The 13,960-nt window shown below is 33.9% G+C and overlaps 1 protein-coding gene and 1 long non-coding RNA gene across 3 annotated transcripts; one reads left to right on the top strand and one right to left on the bottom strand.

Moving 5' to 3' along the window:
- Nucleotides 1–11,761: 11,761 nt before the first annotated feature.
- Nucleotides 11,762–12,446, bottom strand: LOC113779030. 2 transcript variants are annotated; one of them, XR_003469424.1, is made up of 3 exons: nt 12,333–12,446; nt 12,068–12,181; nt 11,762–11,895 (listed from the first exon to the last, which is right to left on the bottom strand). It is a non-coding gene; the product is annotated as an uncharacterized LOC113779030 (long non-coding RNA). The 2 variants fall into 2 exon arrangements; XR_003469425.1 differs by having other exon boundaries at nt 12,068–12,174; nt 12,333–12,444.
- A 169-nt stretch (nt 12,447–12,615) lies between these two features.
- LOC113781602 (flavin-containing monooxygenase FMO GS-OX-like 5) lies at nt 12,616–13,465 on the top strand (the record flags this gene model as incomplete). The annotated part of the gene is made up of 3 exons (XM_027327561.1): nt 12,616–12,744; nt 12,842–13,015; nt 13,173–13,465. Coding segments are annotated over 3 exons (501 nt in total), but the record flags the coding sequence as incomplete, so codon positions are not given.
- Between the last annotated feature and the right edge of the window lie 495 nt (nt 13,466–13,960).

Raw genomic sequence — 13,960 nt, 5'->3', positions numbered from 1 at the left:
GATTGAACTCAGAAAATGACTTCTCTACATCTGTCAAGTGCTTTTACTAATTGTGGTTATGGACAAATGTTAAAAGTGACACTTAATGAGGTATTAGAGCCCTTATCACTAGTTAGTGGGCTGTAGATCATGAAATGACAAGCACAGTTTAGTTTATTAGTTTGTTCTAATTATTTTTTTTTCTCTTTAACTTTGTTCATATTGGTACACCTCGTTAATATTAAAGATTATTAAATAACTCTCATTGATTAAGTGGAGCTTAGTTGAAATGTGGTGATGCATTATTCCTTATTTGAAAGTCCTAATCAATCGAGCAATAAATACACGTTCTATTGCCTGGTTTCAGTGCTTTGAAAGTTTGTTTTCCTCCCCTATCCCTCCAAAAAAAAAAAAAGAAAAAGTGAAAAATAACTTCATTAAAGATCAACCATAGTTCCTCAATTACCTCTTATGAATGAAACAGTAACTTCTGAGTTATAAGTGAAGCGTCATTGAAATTTAAATCGCATGTTACTCCTTTTTGGGTGAACTAATTAATCCATTCTTTTTGTTTGTGGTAGACATTCAAGCTAACATATATTCAAGTACATCTTGTTTGTTGTCCCTTGGGGTGGAACAAGCTTAGTTTCTCAACTGTTTTTTCATTTGTTTTCTGTCATTTTGTTACAATACTAGACTAGCAGATGGTGGACAATTTTGACTGGCAATGATAGTTGGCTTGCTGCTTTGTTATGTTAATTTCGTGTTGGAAAACTATTAACTGTTAGACCAAGTTCTGAAATATGTTGTTCCAACTTTTTTAAAAAAAGAAGTAGGAATTAGTTTGATATTAAAAATTCACTTCGCTCTTTTCATTTAGTTCCATACTTTAGGGCACACATGGCTTTCACTGTTTGGAATTTTTTTTTCTTTTTTTTTTAATTTTCTCAGCACACCCTCTACTTACCTTTTTATCTATTTGCATTATATATATATATATAGTTACAGTAGTGAATGACCTAACTAACTTTTGCCTGTTGAAATTTTAAGAAAGGTCAACAATTTCAAATTTCAAAAATTAGTAAGGAAATGTGTTATAATATGTATAATAATATGTAAGAAGTAAGAATTTTGGGCTGACTTAACATGATTTCATGTAGAAAGGCTGCCTCCAAAATATTTTGCTGCATGATCATGCAACATATTTCAAATTCATATGCCTATAACAATTTATAAGTCAAATTTTCTATCCTCAACTAGTCATCTTTCCCTCTTAAGAGTTTCAACTAACTCTCTCTCTCTCTCGGGCACTGTGGCGTATTTAAGGGGTTGGGGACTGAAAAATTTCTTGTATTTTATAAAAAAAAACCGCTAATGTAAAGGAATATTTACACTAATATTGTAGAAAATATTAAACTATTTGAAAAATTACAATATCATTTTATAGAATACAAACAGAAGAAGGTGGATAAAAAAGTTAATGTTTTTTGTAAGTGTAAAATTTGTTTGAGCCAATTAAATTTTGTTGGGTACATGACGATCAACCGAAGCAAGATACATAAAAGAGGGAAGTATAATTTAGCTGAAAACCTTTTCACGATTGAATTTGATTGATGAGGCTGGCAAGCAAAAGTTGTTTTGAAGATTGGACAACACAAATTCTCACTTTTTAATCAACTAATCTTTACCCTGCTTTGCTCTTCAATTGTGGTGTATTTTTAGTTATCTCAAACTATTTTGATAAAAATCCTCTAGCCACTAGAGGAAGATGAGAGGAGAATATTATCTCTGCAAAAAGTTTATTATCATGTCCAACTGGTGCACCACTAGCTTGGTGATTCTGGATAGTGACTAATGATATCAGCTGCTTCCATTGATCGATCTTTGAAGTTTTTTTAAAGGTGGTTGCTAGAATTTCCTCCCTCTACTATCCCGAAAGGGACTGAAGAGAAGAGAACAATTAGTCTCTTTTTTTTCAAAATAAAAAGCCTCTATTTTAGGGAAAGAGTTAGACCATTTACCATCTGATAAGTCTCCCAAAAGGGGAACCATGAATCCCTTCACTCAAAATCATGAACAAGTGGAGGAGATGTGCAAAGGGCTTGGAAGTCTTGGCACTATCAAATATTTAAGGTCCCAACACTTGGCAACTGACCAATTCTAGATTTTCCATTCAGTTTTCGGGTCAACTGTTACAGTCCCATACTTATCAGAAATTTAATTACTATATGGTAATGCATCTTATATTTATGTTGTGAAGTCTTTTTCTTGCATATCCTTATCAATTCAGAGATTGAGACAAGTGATTTTGAATGCTATAAAAGCTAGCAACCTAACCCTAATGCCACTTTTTTTTTGTCATCGTTATTTTGTCTATACTACCCTACTCTAATCTAATTGAAGGAGGAGATCCAATTGGGCTGACGAAAGGCTGATGGAGACTGAACCACTATCAACCTAACCTTAATGCCACTTGGATGTAGAATTTTTGCCAAAAGAAAATTGTTGCGCAGATAGCTGGTTGTATTGCTCTTCTTAATTTGAATTGTACTAGCTAATCTCGTAGACAAAACCATACGGAATACAATGGCTCATTTTGCAATTTGGAGTTATTAATTGCAATTTTATATGCAATCAGTAGAGTAGAATTTTGGGGAAAAAAAAAATATGTATATATATTGCAGCTACCTAGTAGTATAGCTTGATCTTTGAATTCTACTATTTATCTCATGGACAAAAACCATGTAAAACACAATAGCACGTTTGCAATTTGGAGTTGTGAATGACAGTTTTATTATTTATATGCAAATACATGTTGAACATAGTGGAAACAAGCCCAATAACTTTTAAGAGGGGAGAAATGGATTGAGTGGTATAGGAGGAGCGTGTATAAATGAGAGGTTTCGGAATCGAATCCTCCCATTTATACTTAAAAGTAAAATGGCCCAATAATTTTTTAGTAGAAACAGCAGTTCATTAATTTAAGTCAAGTTTATAATCACCAAGCAAAGCAATTCTATGTTTAGGCAGTCAACTGTCATTTTTAAGCAAGAAGTTAGAGGTTCGAGTTCTCAAAGTTCACATATGGTTAATCAACGCTAGACTAACTAAGCTAGGCTAGTCTCTAAAAGAGATTGTGGGCAAATATAGGGGCATAATGAAATGAAAACAGCGAGAGTTTCTGAAGGTTTTTTTTTTTTTATAGTGAGGATTCACTAGAAAAATATTCAGATTACATCGTGTATATAGATTTTAATATTATGCATGGAGTCCAATAAATTTTGTTTTAAATTTAGACTGTATTTAAAATAATTTAGACGATTGAAAAAAAGTTTTCATTCTGTTTAAATGTATGAAATCTTTTCGAGATGATTGAACTGCCAATCGTTCCTGTCCGCTTCCGGACACAATGTACCCACTAAAGTTAAAGGCCTTCTGTCGTATAAACCACTAGACTAATTGTAATTGCGGGATTCCGTCTGTGAGATCTGCTGTTTGTTAATCTGGATCTAATTGTGGCACCTATATATAACAGAAGTTTTCCTAAATGTAATGTACTCACCAAAATTTGTACCAAAACGAAAAACACATTCTTGATTCATGACCAGTGACCACATATTGATAGTTAAAAAGGTAGAAGATATTGTAGTCATATAGTACATGCATGTTTGCATGGAAAGTACTACACAGGAGCATAGTTGACCAATCAATCCTAGTAAACGTCCAACTTAGATGTGCTCCATTACACAAGTACTGAATCAGCTTGAGTACGGGTTCTATTTTGTGGGCATTGTTTCTCTTTACTATTGAAGGATTCTTGGTCATTGGAATTGCTTTAACTGACTATGATTACATAATGAAGTCAGTCCAATTATCAGAAGCCACCCTGACGGACAGATGCATGTTGCATAATCTTATAATCTTCAAATGCAAATTAGATGCTTTTCTTCGATGTCACAAGTTTATCTCCAAGTGTTCGAGCAAAAGTTTTTGCTCTATTAATATTACTAGATAATAAAGATGCTAGGTCTCATCATTCAACTCACATATTTCTTTAAACTTAGTGCTTGCTCGTCATGTACGCAATTTTGGACCTTACTTTTTAGCTCGCAAATGGTGACATTTTCGCACGCATTTCCTGGTTTAAAGATTTTGAGTCTTTTATAATAGTGTCAAATTCAGTAATGTCGAAATTAATTAGCTGCTCAGTACGTAACCACTCACCAATTAAATAATATTGGGATTACTGATTTTTTTTTTTTTTTTTACTTTTAGATATTCCAGCCATCATCTCTGTAAAATTCTGCCACTAGCATATAGGACGATATAGTTCTTTATTATTCCTCACCGTCGCGGGCATCACACACAAGAGGTCGCTGGAAGATTACTGTTTTTGGGACTCACGCATTTGCCAAAGATTTTCATGCAACATGAGTGTCGTAACTCTTTCTTTGTTGTTTGTTCACATCACAAATTGGTTCTTCTTTTCAAATCATAGAGCCACATCTACTGAATCACAGCAAAGGGTAGTAAAGACAGACACTAACACAGACTAGATGAAACTGGAAAAAGGCTCATCAAGATATTGAACATATGAACATGATTTTTCTGATCAGTTTACGTCAATGCAATGCAAATCGCAGAGGCCAATACTGAATATCTAGTGGGACACAACTTTAATTCCTTGATCAAGACAGCAGCGAACGAAATGTCTCTTTAACTGACATTAGTTATGTTATCTTCAGAAATGTGATCGATCCTGCATCAAAAAGTTAGCAGGATGAATTAAGGATTGATGTAGACAGAGAACAACTAAAGTTGTTAATCATATATTTCGTGATAATCATAATGTTTGGGCAAGTTGCATGCTTACAACATGATCAACACACACTAAATTATGAAATGTTTAAACTTAAATCATTTTTAGATACAAGTACTAAAAGTTGTAGAGCTTATTATATTAGTTTCTTGCTAGTTTTTCTAGATTATCTATGGGCACTAAAAATAATGGCAGTCTCTACGGAGTGAGTAACAAATGCTAGGAGCAATAAGGGTGGGGAACCACTGTCCCCTCAGCCGAACTTTGACAAAACTATTTGTAAACAGCTACTAGCTAGCTTACAATTTAATTTACTTCTCTTTTAAAAAGCAAAAAGGAACTAGGGTTAAAATATGTTCAAACCGCCCCTTGTTCAGAAAAGATGTTTAATGTATTCCAAATTTTTAAAAAAAAAGAAAAAGAAAATAGAGATGCATATGCCATAAGAATAAGAGATTGAACTTTTGAAACCCTCCCTTCTCCTTCCCCCCGCCCCCCTCTTCCAAAAAAAAAAAAAAAGAAGAACTTTTGAGCCAAATGCATGTTTATGAAGAAAAGGAAACAGTTAATTCCACTTAATAGATTGACTAAAGTCATGAAGAAAAGGAAATAGTAAATTCCATTCAATTTCCATTCTCCATCCCCATGATTTCTCCCTGAAAAGTTTTTACTTTCTAACCTTTGAGTAACTTAATTTTTTCACTGATCTAGAAGGTATGTGGTGAGTCGACACGTGTAAAGGAGAAATTCTTCTCCCCAATTAGTAAAAGGAATTAGTTCTCAACAAAATAGGAACATTGTTGTCATGTCAATTAACCATATATGGAATTCTTCACAATGATCGCATGATTAGACACCATTCATGGAGAATAAATCAGAAAAATCTCCTTAAAGGGATTTGCATGATGCCCTCTTTCTCCCCCACTGTCATATTTTGATGAAAAAAAAGAAAGAAAAAGTTCTTGAACATAATCTTCATGTCTAGCTATATCTAGCTTCCATATGATCATTGATGATCGTGTAGAAGTAGCTGCCCAGCAGCCTAGTCTCCTTTTGGTAATCAATCAAATGTTAATGCACGCCAGTGTGGTTTTTGAGTACCAAACCATTTCCATTTGCCACCGCCCGCAAGCAAGGTAGGAAAAGGAGTGCATGAGAGAGGCCTAGTGGGGTGAGGTGGAGGAGAATGACATGTTGTGTTAGGAATTTGTATATTTGCGTTTGTACCAAATGTAATGAAGAGGCCAAGACCAAGTTTAAGATTTCTAGACAGCAGAACCCACAAAAGCCACGCGTGTGCCTCATTCTTTTGATCCTTCATCCATCACTTTATAGTTGTACTCCCACTTCTTGATCAAGTCTAACAATAATAAATGATGTTTATTTGTGAGAACATGAAAAGGAGAGAAAACAATTATGTGCCACATGGAAACTACGTGGCCCAAATCGAGTTACATTATTATTTGTTAGATTTTTTTTTTCACAGGTTCTATTGAATACTTGTCAATATACCTAAATTACACTTGAGTTATTATGCGAATGCACACGTTTACATTCATTGCACCTTTATATTTTTAGACTCTTTCTTGAATTCACTGTACCATTGTGGGCACTCGTTATCCAAACCTTTATTTGTTTTTTACTAATAAATCTAATGATGATAATGAATACATTGTCAGTATATATAAGATTTATTCTTTAAGTTAAGTCATAATCTTGTGCCTCCAAAAACTTAATCAAGTGATTGTGAGATCTTTAATTCGACTTCCTAGTCATCCCATTTCTCTCTTATTTCTTGTCAGTTTTATAGTTTTCCTTGAATTAAAAAAAAAAAGTCAGCGCATACGTTCATTTTTATATTTTTGAACAAAAGTCCAAATAAAGGAGTAAAAGGGTAATTAAGAGGGAACTAAGTAGGGAGTGTGATCGAACTATGGCGAGCTAAACTCTCAAGGAGACTAAAATTATTTGCTATATTCGATTCTGATCTATTATATATGCATGTTAAACTGTGATGCGCTAATTAGAATTAGAAATTTATGTTTGAGTTTGTACGACTGGCTGGAGTCTACGCAACTATTATGAGGGAAACCAAAAAAAGTGTGAGAGAATGGTTGAGAGGGGTAGTTATTATTGTTGAAATGATATGGACAGAAATCTTAAAAGATGCTATATGCTGATGGTAAGAAATGGTGATGATGATGATGATGATTGTTTTATTTAATTCCCAATTATCACTGACACAAAGATGGTGTAAAAGCAAAATCCAACTCTTAGGTTGTTGCAAGTGGACGAATTATAATAATTGGCATCATTGGATGTCTAGAAAATCTACAAAATCTGCCCATTCTTTCCTATATGCTTACAAAGCACGCGCACAAAATCTCATTCTCGCGTAAGCATGAGCCTGGAGAAAAAAAAAACTCATGCAATTATCTTCCAAGCAGATTCTGCAGAACTTATCTCAACTCAGAATTGATGGAGAGATCTTCTCCATCTGCCCATGAATTAACCAACCTTGGCTTCCTCCAATCATCAGAAAGCTAGCATGTGCCCTTGGCCAACCTTACCTCAGTCCTCCCATCACCTCCTAAATCAACCAGTCCCCACATTAGCATCTTTGCTGTCTTGTTGGTCGAGCATTGCTCTTCTTGGACCTAATCAATATGATCGATCACTTTCCTCCTATGTGTGTGTATATATATATATATAGGTTATATAGCCAAATAATATTAATCAATAGATTACATTGATCCGAGTCTTAGTAAATCTTTTAAAGAGAGATACTTAGTTATCCATATCATTAGTAGTATGATACTTTAATATTTGTTAATAGGATTGCTGTTCTTGGGCCTAATCGATATGGTTTCATTTAGTTCTCATAGCAAGAACAGCAATAGTATAGTGCGTATAGTTTGGATTGTACAAGTGTTAATAATCTTTTGAAGTAAGATACATAATTATCCATATCATTTGTGAAAAAAAAGAAGAAATAAAAGTTATCCATATAATTACTAGCTAGTCTGATACTTTAATTGTCATTCCAAATTCATATAATTTTGCCCTAGTAGTTGGTGGCAGTCACACTACAATGTCAAGTAGGCGATATATGGAGTTCACGCATGTAGAATTGAGAATTGGTCAGATTTTGTTGCATTTGTCATAAGATTTGGTAAATAGTACCATGATAGCATGTCAGAGTCACTGTAACTTAAAGTCACATATCACTACAGATGTTAAGAGATATATGAAAGCATCTACAAATAACGGATGAAAATGCCTAGAATATAGAGATAAGGGATGAAATAATATGATAAACATGGAAAAGTATTGGTTAAGAGTTGTGTGTAAAGTGACAGCCAATCCTATTTTTCTAGTAAATAATAGCATAATGTTGTTTTACCACAAAAGTTAATGTACGCGAATAAAATATTTCTTTTTACGGATAAATCTTTTATACATGCTAACACCACTTATAGTATACAAATTCACTAATCATGGAAAACCACTCCATTAGTCACTATAACTAGCCAAATCAAGATTATGTTGGGTTGAACGTGGTCCAAAATAATTTTGCTTTGAGTAGCCAGGTTCAACAGTTAGCACACATGACAAAACAATTTCGTCCTTTTTGTCCTGCCGAAGCCGTTCCTCGAAGGAGTCGTTAACAAAACAGTTCCCACAGTGTGTTCTGCCTGCCTGGATTTACATATTTTGGGACCCTTCTACCTTCGGCAAGGAAAAAACAATCATTTCCTTTTGATGTTAAATGGAGCGAGCATTGAAAATATGGCTGTCACTCAGGCTCTATGAGCCGGACTTTGACAACTCCAAACTCTTCTGACAAAGTAAATAGAACTTTCGAACTTGCAAATTCAGACCCTGATTAAAAGGTTTGGACTCGACTTATACTCTGATATGAGCTCCGGCCTCAAATTAGGCTGATCCCAAGCTCATAATTAGATATATATTTGAATTAAAGCATGGGTGAATATATTTGAAATTTTTGACAGAAGTGATCAAACTAAAAAATTGTTTTGAAAAGTACAAGTTTCATTCACTACCACGTGTGAATATAAAATTGAAGATTAATTGCAAGTTAGCGCTCACATCGTTCATACAGTGACTAAATTATTCATGGAGATTCAAGCTTGAGATGGCATTGGAAATGACCACAATGGAGAACCTAGAAGTTTAAGGGAAGCAATGATGGAATTAAACTAATCTATTCTATTTGTTTATTTCCTAATTCTTTTAGTTTCTTGTTTTGGTGTCATGTTTGTTTAGTTTCCATGTTAGATTAGAAGATCTCAAGTTAATTCCAAATAAGTTTTTGTTTGCAATTGTATTTGTTTAGAAAGTTCTACAATATATAAATACTACCAGTCTAGTACATTGTTATTTAGAGAGTTGAATTGAGTCAAATTGTGAGAAAGAGGAAAAGCCTCTAAGGTGTGAGTTGTTGTAAGCAAAAAACTATGACTTAATATTGTTGTTGTTGAATTTTGAATTAATAAAATTATTGAATATTGGTTTGTATTTATTCTCCTTCTCTTTCCAACATATTCTTATACATGTTAAAATTGCTTCTATTGTGTGTGTGTGTGTGTGTGTGTATTTTTGTGCCAACATGTAATTATATACAATATATGTTTAATTTTATGAATTATTATAAATTCACATATAAACTATAAATATTTTTTTATAATATGTGTTGACGAGATTCTGCCATGCACCAAATTTTAATAAAATCTAAATATCTTGGTTTTTGCAAATATACAGATCGTTTATCGAGTATAAGAATATTAGGTGTCGATCTCATTGTCAATTACTGATGGATTTTCGAGCTCCTTCATTATTTAGATTACCACAAATGCAAGAGATTAAATCTACGCTACAAACATGAAATAAAAGTAATAAAAATAGCAATAGAAAACTCCTAGAGTTGTGAAATTCTTCACTACTCTTACAAATGAAATTATCAGTTAATTGAATATTATTATCTTGACTAGTTTTGGCGTTATTTCTTACTATATGTAAAACCTACTCTCGTAATGAATCAACTATACTTATAACTAAACCATACCTACTCTTGTGATTATTAAATTAACTACAAATTCATTTATTCTATGAAATTACATGGAACAAGTCATTAAAATCACAAAGATGCTCCTCAATTTTCGTGAGTGAACTCCCTAAATTTAGCACTTTTTGAACTAGTGTCAAATCCCAATTTTTATTGTAAACTTAGCACCTTAAATTTATCATAATTAATGGTCAGCTAATCATGATTAGAAAAGCAAAAGTGTTACATAACTTGTTCAAAAATATAACTCAAATAACCATGAAAAGATCACATAATAATCATAGAAGTTCATCCACACCCTAAGTATAAAAACTAGCAAAACATGAAAGACATTAAAACAAGATCCAAACTTGTATTATAACCAAATATTAGAATTAATACAAGAAATAAAGTGATAGGAGAAATGTCACTCTTGTCATATGAATTTTAAACTCTCCATCTTCATCCTCAACTTCATCTATACTTAGTTCCATACAAGACTTGGATGAAATAAAGTGTACTAATCTACCCTAACTAATGAACTAAAGAAATTCTAGTAAAAGACTACATTTTGGTGTAGTTTCTCTAGACTCCAAAGTTATCAAGCAAGCTCAATAAAGGCCCTATTTATAGAGAATTAAAGCTCCATACAATCATTTTTCAAGTTGTGCAAATTGTGTCTTGCGATTCCCAAAAGTTGTTTCTCCAAATTTTCAAGATATTTCATGCACTTTCCAGCTGAAATTCGTTCAGAAAATTGATCCATAAGTAGTAGAAAAGAGCTGCAAGTTAAAGTACAACTAGTTCCAGCTGTACTTCGGTTAAAATATGAATACACAAGTTCAAAACACGGGTTAAGGTTACATATTGCCTCCTCTGCATATTTGCACTTTTTTTATGAGTCTTGAACTTTACTCTGTTTTTACACCAAATTCAGTTGATATTTTCTCGACAATGCAGGCTGAACTAGCTCTTGTACAAAACATAAAAATTTTAGGCCTTTGAGTTAACTTTTCAATGCATAAGAATCATCTAATTTAGGATTATGTAGATTGAGAAATAACTAAAATACTCTTCATTGGTGAATCCCCTATTTCAACTTTTGACAACAAAAATGACCAACTATATTTTGACTTTTTGACTAGGAAAACTCATGGACTGGCTTTTGATATTTCATAACAAATGTAGAGATATGTATTATCTGCAAAATGACTCAAGAATCATCTCAATCTGATACTTATATCTCAAGATATAATCAAAATACCAAAAGGTGTCAAAACTGTCAAATATTTCTTCCTGTCACTACAACAAAAATGGCTTTTAACGACATTTAAAAGTGTCAGTATAGATAATTTAACCTGACACTTTATCTATCCTCACACCTAGGGCGAGTGTTGTCCCTTCCAATATGGGGATAGACTCGTACTATTCAACATGTCAAGAAAACTATGCTGTTATAACTTTCCATCTGCCAACAAAAATCGCTTTTCTTGATAATTAAAAGTGTCAGGATAAGTATAATACAATATTAAAATATCGAATTCTATGCTGACACTTTTAATTGTCAGGAGTTTTTTTTTTTTGAGATAGAAGCAACCTGCAGGTAGTGCTCCCTGCTATACATTCCGTCAATCAGAAACCCAAAGGACTTTTAAAATTATCCCAAAGAACAGAATGCATATAAGATAATATGCTATGATGCAAAAATCTAGAAACATCAAACTTGAGTAGTACCGTGATTATGAGAACTGAAAATGCCAACTCCCATAAGCAAGAGGAGATTTGTCATCATGTTTCATACATCAAAAGCAGAATGCAAATGAGACTAAATGATATACAAGCCAACACACAGTGGAAAATCTCAGAATAAATGCAAGCGCACATTGTTTATAGCAATAACAATTCGCACTCCAGCTGCTTTGGCATGAGCAATGGCCTCTTCTGTTTGAGGTCGAATTCCATCATCAGTAGCAACTACAATAACAGCAATGTCTGTTACTCTGGCTCCACGAGCTCTCATTGCTCCAAATGCCTATCCAACCATTTTTACAGTTATGTTAGATAATTCATCTTGACAAAGGCCTTTTAAGATATGTCTGCAAAATCTCCAAGAAGAGCATTTGACATAAAAATTTTAAAAAAAGAAAAAAAACTTGCATGAATAAGCAGTTAAAAGTTAGAACCAGTGCTACATCATTAATTACCTCATGTCCAGGGGTGTCAAGGAAAACACAAGTCTGTGGCTTGCCATCAAAAGGTACTTGTACCTTGTATGCCCCCATGCCTTGAGTAATTCCACCTGCTTCAGATGCTGCCACCTACAGTAGGTTGTCTAAGATTTAGTTCCCAGCTATTCAAGTATCATAACATAAGACAGAATAAGGTACTTCTTCTAAAGTCATCAAATGATAATGGCATTACAAATAATGTACCTCAACGTGAACATCAATAAAAATAATCGATTCATACCTTGCTTTTCCTGATGTAATCCAAAAGTGTGGTCTGCCAACCCAAAAGAAAACCAGTAATATATTAGCTAAAGATTGTTATGGGACAATAAATCTAGAATGACTCTCCTAAAGATCAATTAACTGGAAGCACACAAAATGTTCATAGGCAACAATCAAATAACAAAGAAAGGTAAAATTATTTCATGCGATGAGATCATAATGACTTCAAAAAAGGTCCATTAACTGGCGATTCTAGTTGACAATTTGCAATAAATCATTATTCATGTTCTTTAAGGTACAAATATCACTTTTCGTTCCTTGAAATTAATGGCATTGTAGCTGTGGATGATAACAGTGTGGGGCCACTTTACAAGCATATTTTTCCTCCAGCTTTAGCGCCATGGCTTTCATTCGTTGGGTTGCCGTGGAAGGTCTTTTGCAAATATTCCATGTTCTCAGTTTATGAACTGTTCTGGTTGATAATGCATTTAATTGATAAAAGCGATTTTTTTTCCCTTTGACTGCTAGGTTGTACCTTTCCCCTTGTTTGAATTTCAGAGCAAGTGGATAGCTGGTACTCTGTGTGGTCGGCTTTCACTTCCTTCTCCCAAGGAGATGATGGCTGATATTCAAGCTTTCTACTCATCAATGGAAGCATCTGGCACTCCAAAGCGGTATACTCATAACATGGCTGGTTATCAGGTAGAAAATGCTCACCTCCTGCTGATTTGATTTCGCTGCAGCTCTTCATTGTCATCTTTCACCAGTGTGACCCTCTTTGCACTTGCTTTTCCATGGACCTAGGCTAGAGTTTTTAATTTCTGCCCAACTCAACTGATGTGTTGTTTTATATCGCCAGTTCGAATATGACGATTGGTTGGCTGCTCAGTGTGGTTGTCTGCCGACTGAAGAATGGAGAAAGCAGATGTATGTTGAAACTTCCATGAGAAAGAGGTCTCAGCCTGAGACATACAGAGACCAGTGGGAAGATGAACACTTGGTCAGACAGGCACAAGCTGATTTTTCACAGTACTTTTCAAAAGTTCCCAGTAGCTAGATATCAAAATCACCCTTCTAATTGGTTGATTTGTTGATGGGGTTTGTTTATTGTTTAATCCTTGATTTTCTCAAAATCATATAGACTGGTGAATAGTGGCAATGCAGTGTCACGAGTCTGTAATTCTCATGAACGTAACACTTGCAACCCAATAAGCTGAATAAGAGGACTAGATGTTACATTTTTTGTCCAGCTAATGAGAATAATACCTTGAACTTTATTTATATTTTCATCTTAAACTCATTAGCTAAATGGGATATATTGTAAAGAACAGTATCAGTTAAAAGACTACAAAAAGATTAGCATCAGTTAAAGGAAGAAAAAGCCATCTACCACAGCTTGTTCTTGCACCACAGAACAAGATATTGTCCACAGAATGCTGCTTTTGGTAGCTAGGCTTAAACCGGTAATGTACTGTACAAAAAGGTGTGCACCAGCCATAAGTAATCGTCAACTACATGATCACTGACCCATAAGTAATCTACCAAAATCACAATGCCGAACAAAATAAGAATGACTTAGCACAAAGCCCCATTATACAACTATTAGAACTCAAAGCATCATACACCATTTTTTATTTTTGCCACACA

The sequence above is a fragment of the Coffea eugenioides genome, chromosome 8 (genome assembly GCF_003713205.1).
Source record: "Coffea eugenioides isolate CCC68of chromosome 8, Ceug_1.0, whole genome shotgun sequence".
Classification (NCBI taxonomy): Eukaryota; Viridiplantae; Streptophyta; class Magnoliopsida; order Gentianales; family Rubiaceae; genus Coffea; species Coffea eugenioides.
The sequence above is the reverse complement of the archived record's forward strand: the minus strand, read 5'-3'. Positions and strand labels throughout refer to the sequence as shown.